We start from the raw sequence: 7,664 nt of genomic DNA, 5'->3' as shown, positions 1-7,664 counted from the left end.
TTGTTGGGGCTCCTTTACCATAAGATGCCAATACTATCAAATGTGTATACATAAACAAAATTTATGTTTAACCTGGCAGCACGAGCATGCATTTAAATCTGCAATTTCCTTTGCTACAAAAGTGAATTACGATTGGTTTAGAAGACATCTTAATGCTGTTTACAACAGGCTAATTAGCAGTTTTTCAAAAAGAACATAGTACTGGCAGGCACTGGCTCATACAAGTACTTATTCTCGAGTCCTCAAATCTTTTGCCCCTTCAACTCCTTTCACAGCTGAATCCAGAAGTGAAAAAGTATGCCCCACCATCTCTAGAGAAAATCTCAGCCCCCATTAACGAGACAATCCAAGTGGAGCTGGTGAGGTTTCAGCTAAGAATGTCTAACAGTACCCTTCCTCGAATTCCCAGTAAACCAAAGTTGACTGTGCATCAAAAAGTTCAAAAACCAACATAAATTTATTAACCAAGTGCATATGTGTCACCAGAAGCTACCCTGAGATTTGTTTTCTTGCATCATTCACAGTAAATAGAAGAAACGCAATAGAATCAATAAAAACAGCACACAACAGAGGCAGACATACGCAAGAACCAATGTGGGGAGGGGTGGAAAACAAACAGCAAAGTGTGCAAATACATAAGAAATAATGGCAATAAATGTCAAGAATACGAGTTGTAGAGCCCTTGAAAGGGAGTCTATAGGTTGTGGAATCAGTTCATTGTTGAGGTGAATGAGGTTATCCCTACTGGTTCAGGATAGTTAATGGCTGTAAGGTTAAAAATTGTTCCTGCACCTGTGGCTCCTGTACCACCTTCTTGACAGCAGCAGCAGCAGGACAGAATGGCCCGGAGGGTGGGGGTCCTCATGGATACTGTTACTTCGACGGCACTCCTTGTCGATGTGCTCAGTAGAATGTGACTGCACCAGCACTGATGAGACTAATACACTTAACTTGTATTATTCCTTCCCCAAGGAGATAGCTTCTAAACGGCCAATACCAAATACTGTAATGTGCAGTAGGCAGAGGTAAAAGATTAATTTAAAAGCATTAAATTAGAGAACAAAGAGCAGAACAAAATACCAGCAAAAAAAAATGTTTATCAAGCAAAAGGAAGTTAGGCCAATGGTTCCAAATTAGGAAAGCAGTTAGAAATTGTGAAACTGAATACCAGTTGATGACTGTAACAAACTAGTTTGCTAATGGCCCTCAGGGAAGGAAATGTCACACCTTTAATATAGTCTGGGCAAAAAAATTTAACTCTACTCCATTAGTGTGTGGTTGACTCTTCATGCCGCAAGGCAGCAAAAACAGGGAAAAATAACCATACTAAAGTTGCCCTCATCACAACACTTTCAAATAAAGTGGACGCAGAAACAGCAACACAGCATCTAAAGAAAAAATAATTCAATATTTATTTGAAGTATAAACATGTGTTGTATTGGTTCAGAATACTATACAATATAGAGTTTTTCCTTCATAATCAGAAAGCAAAAACTACCCTCTACCAAGCTCATATTGAAACACATATGCATCTCAACCATGTACAGCACAAAAGCTTTACAAATCCACTCAGCTGTAACACGATAACTGATGCATTTCCATCATCCCTGAAAAGTCCTCAGTGAGGTAAGTTGCAAGATGATCCATTTAGTAATGAACCGATTTTCTCCCTCCCCCAAATAATGCCTGTGTTCTTGTAACTGTTAAACCCTCTTTGTATCTTACACGGTCACACTGACATACCTCCACATAAAAGGCTATGAAAATTGGACAATTTTTTTTTTAAAAAAAGGAACAGAATGCACAAAAAGAAATTGCAGAAATTTGGACCCAAAAAGCTTCAGTTATCAATACAAATTATGTTTCATAAGTATTTCTAATACCAAGCATTTCAGTGGATTTATACTACAAAACAAAAACAAAAATGCTGAAATAGATTACAAGGTCAGCCAAGGTTGAAGTCTTAGACGATTTTCCACCCAAGCGTAACACTGCAGTAATCTTCGTTTCCTTGCAGCTCAATAAGGTTTCTATTTCAACTTTGTCTGGGACCTCAGAGTAGCAGCAACAGTTAAAAAGAGTTCAGTATGTAGTATGCAAGATAAGTGCTGGCATCTACAATTACTTCCCACTGACAGACTGACCTGGATCCGATTTAACCCAGCTGTTTAACATTAATCATTGCCTGCGACTCTGCAGAGCCAGGGCAACCTCAAGCATGCTGTAAAGAAATTGGCTTAGGACTTCAAACAGTCCATCTTCTTCAGCTTAAGCACTTAAAGAAAACAAATTTAAAATTGTATTCTTGCAATGCTAACCTCCCTTCAGAACTCAATGTACGGTCCAGGTAACATCCAGGTCTGTCCCATTCACATTTGCCAGATGCCTACCACAATGAAGTGTGTCCATCATCTCTGTGGAGTACCAGTGAAGTGCCATGACTCAGAGGCTTCACAACTGTGCAAACTGCATTAGGTCAACAAATAACATAGAAAACAATCAAAAAAATGTGATTGAACAATAACTGTTTGTACAACAGTCCGGTTATTAAGAGGGAAAAATGCAGCAACCCTACACTTTGTAGAGTAAAGCTTCCTCAAAATGTAAAACGAGGGTACTGGGGATGGCACCTTCCTGCAGATGTCCAAGTGCCCAAGTCTTTTTCATCACATTTAGCTAACAGGTCTGTAGTGGATTAATTGCCTGCCTGGGTGCTTGACAACATCAGACGTCACAGCATGTAACTGCACTCTGAAAACTATTCTTCCCATAAACTTTAATACCCTTCAAAACTGAAAACTCACTCTTCAGTGAACCTCAGTTTATTCCCCCCGATCATTATTATCAGGGTGATACGAGATAGCAAGCACCTTCTCCAAGCAGTGATCAGATTCATCAACCTGGTCAGACCAGTCTTTCCCCCCCAAGATCACCTGATAGCAAGCTTTTCAAATGGTAGTCGTTTTAAAGATTTGCACATGTCCTTTTCTTCATGTCGACTCAAGGGATTCCAACTGGAAAACATTGTGATTGGTAGGAGTGGTGAAATACAGCTGTTCTTTAGGAGCCCTGTTGTCACAGGGACTTGTAAGTCCCAGAGTCCTTTCAAAGTCTAAAAGCTGCCCCATGAAGTTGAAGTTCGGAGAGATGTTGGACTTTTTCCTTTTCACAAAATCATAAGCATCATTCAGTGAAAGGTTCAATTTCTGCATGAGATATGCAACAGTCACAGTGACTGACCTGCTAATCCCAGCTAGGCAGTGAACCAGTATGCCACACTTCTTGGATCGAGCTTCATCTGTCCCAAAATAAATAAAAATATTAATTAAATCTTGTATCCCATTTACAGAACCGCTCCACATTATTTAATCAATGTTAATAAACTGGCTCAAGAGGTTCTAAATAGTTCCAGAATTTTAAGCATTGACAATAATAATTTGCTAATTTGATCGACACTTAGGAAGCCCCAGGGATAACTTTAAACAATTTTCTGTCAGAGTGTCAATAAAGCTGTATCTGTCCCTAACATAAAAATGAACGCAGCTCAAGAATGCAAGCTGTAGGAGTATTAGAAATACATACTATCTTAAGTCAAGGTCTGATCATGCAATTAAATAACTAAAATAAATGCCTCAATTACAAGCATACTACAGTAATTGTACTTTTATTCACCGAATCTTGCTGAAAGTGACTGCAAAGTCAGCCATTTGGATTAATTAGGTAGTGTTCAAATGTCTTGAGTTTTGTCATTCACCATGTAAATAGAAAATGCGAAGGGGCATTTCTCTTCATGTAATGTTGCACTGCAATTGACAACAAATGCAGCAAAAAAAACCCCACTCCTGCATGCAATTCTATGACTAAAATCAGCTGCTTGACCAAGGAGCAGAAATAAAGGTGTGATAACTTTTAGATGGATACAGAAAGAAAAACTGGCTATTTTTTGTTAAAGGGGGAACATCAGACGAGACACCAATATCGTCTAAATGTAAAAACATTGTATCCTTACAACAAAAAAAACTTTTAATTTATAGAGATTTTTTTCAAACTTATCAAGACTATTAAAATGTTCATTGTCATATTCAATTATAAGTGGACTAGCTACATGAAGCACGTTTCCAACACAATAATCATGGCCACTACTGGGCAATCTTCAAATATTAGCATTTCTGCTGCCTCCAGTACTTTTCAAATCCAAACTTTGGTATGCACTTCAGTACATTTAGGTCTTTCAGGACGTCAGGCTACAGTAACTTACCCATTAGACGGCATGGGTAACAGGAGATAACCAAATATACACAAATGGAACAGTCAAATTAACTGATTACAGCTTAAAACAACTTTATTCAACTCTGAGCGGTTCCTACAAATGCAAAACTTTATACAAACAAAAGGAAGAATACGCTTACCGATGAACGAAATAGCTTCAGGGAAAAACTGAGAAAGATTCTGGCTCCAGTGATCTGAAATTGGAATCTGCTTATACTTAAACTGCCCGTCGTTCTCAAACATGTTGGGAAGATTAGGGGTTACATTCAGGATATACTTGATGCCATACTTTCCTAGGACATCCAGGTTCGTCGAATCTTTGGCACAGCCGAGGTACAAGTACGGCAGGATCTGGACGGGGAAGGCGGGCTGGTTATTGGGCAGAGGACTCCCCTCGGACTCGGTCGCGCTGTTCGGCTCCCGATCGGCGTCGGATTCCCCGTCCGAGCAGTCGGAACTTATTCGCAGCCCTCCCAGTCCCAGCACGGACACGGGGGGAGAGTTGCTGGGGCAAGAACAGTCCAGGTTTGTCTCGCAGTGCTCGAGGTATTCGGTTTGAAACTTGTTGAAGCCCCCTGTGACAACGAGGGGAAGAAAGAGAGAGAGAAAAAGTTGTAAACAGGACGAGGGCAGATTTGACACTTCATGGCACCACCCTATTCACCACTCCCAACTCATACAAAAGTTAGAAATCCGGCAATTCATGCCCCATGCCGCAAAACCCCCTCTCCCCCCGTAATATTTATCCATTCATGAAAACTGGGATTTTACTCAAGCAAGACAACATGGCGGAGCCATTTTGGTGGAAAGTTGTTTCACTTCTCTCCCTCCCTTGGAGCAGTTCACTTCTACAATCCTTCAAGGTTCCTGAACCGTAAAACTACTTTTTGTACATATATGAAAAAGTCTGAAGGCGCAAGCATACCAGCTTTAAAGGAAAAGAAAACAAGTTCTGCTGCCCCAAATCGAGCCTTCCCAAACCAACAATTAAATAAATAAATGCCCGCATGGAATGAGATTTGACTTTTCAACTCGGCCACTGAGGAAAGTTAACCGGCCCGCTTTACAGAAGGAATGCAACTCAAATGTTAAAAAAGCACAAACTTGGTCATGGGAGGGGTTGGTGGTGGAGGGAGTTACTTCATTTTTAAAAAAAATATCTGGGATAGATTGTGTTGCGAATGAGAATCGCGCACCCCCCCCCCCCTCCACCAACCCGCGCCAGAAAGTTCGGCCAAGAAACCTTCCAGAAGCAAATAAATAAAAATTACATCTTGTCACAAATCTAAAGGGGGGAAAAAAAGTTTGCAGCCTTACCCTCCAGGTAATAAGCTTTACAGCCATCGTCTCTCAGTTTCTGTAGCAACAACCCCAGGACAGAACTCGTTCCATTTTCGTGCCAATCGATCGTGCACTCGTCGTAGAGGATAACCGTGTCGGTCTTGCACCGTTTCACGAATTTTTCCTTGTCTTCGTTGTTGGGGATCAGCGACTTGATGGGCAGGTTGCCCTTCTTCAGCCTCCTGAGCATCAGCCCCGGGATGACCACATTGATAGCCGAGTCGATGTGCGAGGACTCGTAGAGCTCGTGGGATCGGCAGTCAAGCAGTAGCAGGCTGGCGTCCCCAGATTCCAGCTGCTCTTGAAGCCAGTCGACACTCTTGTTCATCGCCATGGCCGAGGTAGCACAAAAAAGCTGATTTTTCATGAGGAAAACCTTTTAAGGGAAAAGCCGACGGGGCCAATTTCGTCCTCCGAACTACAGCGTTGCCCCGACAGCGGAAAAAAAAGGCACAAGTCCAACGCAATCGTCTCGCGTGTTCCTTACGAGGGGAGCTAAAAGATCTTGCTTTGAAGACCGTCGTAGTGAAAATGCACAACCAATTCCACTGCAACAAGGTACGGGGAGATGATTAGCAGCAGGGACCCCCACTTGAAACTACGTGTCCTATCTCGCTGGTCTTCATTCACCATCTCCCGTGTGTTCGGCGCTAGTACTGAAGCACTGGGTCAGTGCCACCAATTCCGCCGGTGTGTTAATTTTTCTCCTCCCTCCCCAATGCTCAACACACCGAGTTAAGGCAGCGAGGCGGCGTGACGCATCCTGACAGACAGTTCCCTCCGCCACAAGCGACCTTACGTTCCGCGCCTGCCTCTCCGCCAATTGGCGATACCGCCCTGGGTCACTGAGCCAATCAGCGCCAAGGAAACTGGCGCACCGCCTCCTTCCCATTGTTACATTGAATTAGAAGTGTGTAGCAAAAGTTGCGGACGAATGAGAGGCAGTCAACGTCACGTTTCTATGGTAGCGGACCTGCCATATCTCCTTGTTTGGGTTTGGAAAGCGCGGGGTTGGTGCGAGTCAATGAGTAACTAGCCCGTGCAGTCTTATTAATGAAAGTACAGGAAGGAGACCTTCATCACAGTAACAAATCTGGACAATAAAACAATTAATTAACCTAATCTCCGCGTAACTCTGCGAAAAGTGCCTGGGGATCCTCTGACATTTCACTCAAGTCAGTTAAAAAGTTGGAAAGCACGATTCAAGGCAGGCGCACAGCACTGCCCGCAGTCAAAGGGCAGATGTGCAAAATAAATAATTTCTAAAAATGATCCCGCTCAAGGAACTGGTGTCAGTATACTTGTTTTGACCCATCTCCAAGGAGTTTCAAAACTGCTTCCTGCAGCGGATGACTATAATGCGATTTCCTGTAAAACAATCTGAAACACGATCCATACCAGGATTAGCAACTTGTGTTTAATCGTGCAACGTTCTTGTTTCATTCTTTTAAACGGTGTGAGCAATTGACTTCCGAACCCTGATTAAAAACCCGGATTATTCTCGAGGTGCACATAAAACATTCTAAATTGTTTTTTTTTTACAGTTTATACAACATCAGTTGGGATTTGTTGGTTAAGATCAATATTTTGGTGCAATTTCAGCATTTGTATTTTAATAGCCCATTTCAAAGCCACTCTGCAGCCAATGCAGCAGTTTGAAGTAATGTAAGAAACGTGGCAGCCAATTTAAGTTCACATTTAAGTTCAACGTGATAACGGCTAGATAATATTTTTTATCAGTAATATAATATCAAGGTAAATATTGACCTTAAGACCAGGAGGAAATCGTTTGCTCTTTGAACTATCGTCGAGGCTTTAAACAAAACATCTGGGAGATTAGGTTGCTTTAATATCCCCCTGTATTTCCTTCTGGGTTTCAGAATCAGGTTTAATATCACCGGCATATGTCGTGCAATTTGTTAACTTTGCAGCGTAATGCAATGCATGATTATATAAAACTACATTACAGTCAGTATATGCATGCACATTGAACAGTTAAATAAGTAGTGTAAAGCAGAAATTAAAAATAGTGAGGGTTCACGGGTTCAATGTCC

General features: G+C 41.7%; 1 protein-coding gene across 1 annotated transcript; it reads right to left on the bottom strand.

The window, feature by feature from the left end:
• Positions 1–1,389: 1,389 nt before the first annotated feature.
• LOC132377736 (dual specificity protein phosphatase 7-like) lies at positions 1,390–6,422 on the bottom strand. The gene is made up of 3 exons (XM_059944049.1): positions 5,587–6,422; positions 4,410–4,844; positions 1,390–3,298 (listed from the first exon to the last, which is right to left on the bottom strand). Exons 1-3 carry the CDS (start codon positions 5,975–5,977, stop codon positions 2,991–2,993), a joined length of 1,134 nt encoding a protein of 377 aa, XP_059800032.1. The 5' UTR covers positions 5,978–6,422; the 3' UTR covers positions 1,390–2,990.
• Positions 6,423–7,664: the final 1,242 nt, after the last annotated feature.

Source organism: Hypanus sabinus, chromosome 19 (assembly GCF_030144855.1).
Source record: "Hypanus sabinus isolate sHypSab1 chromosome 19, sHypSab1.hap1, whole genome shotgun sequence".
In the NCBI taxonomy this organism is placed as follows: Eukaryota; Metazoa; Chordata; class Chondrichthyes; order Myliobatiformes; family Dasyatidae; genus Hypanus; species Hypanus sabinus.
The sequence above is the reverse complement of the archived record's forward strand: the minus strand, read 5'-3'. Positions and strand labels throughout refer to the sequence as shown.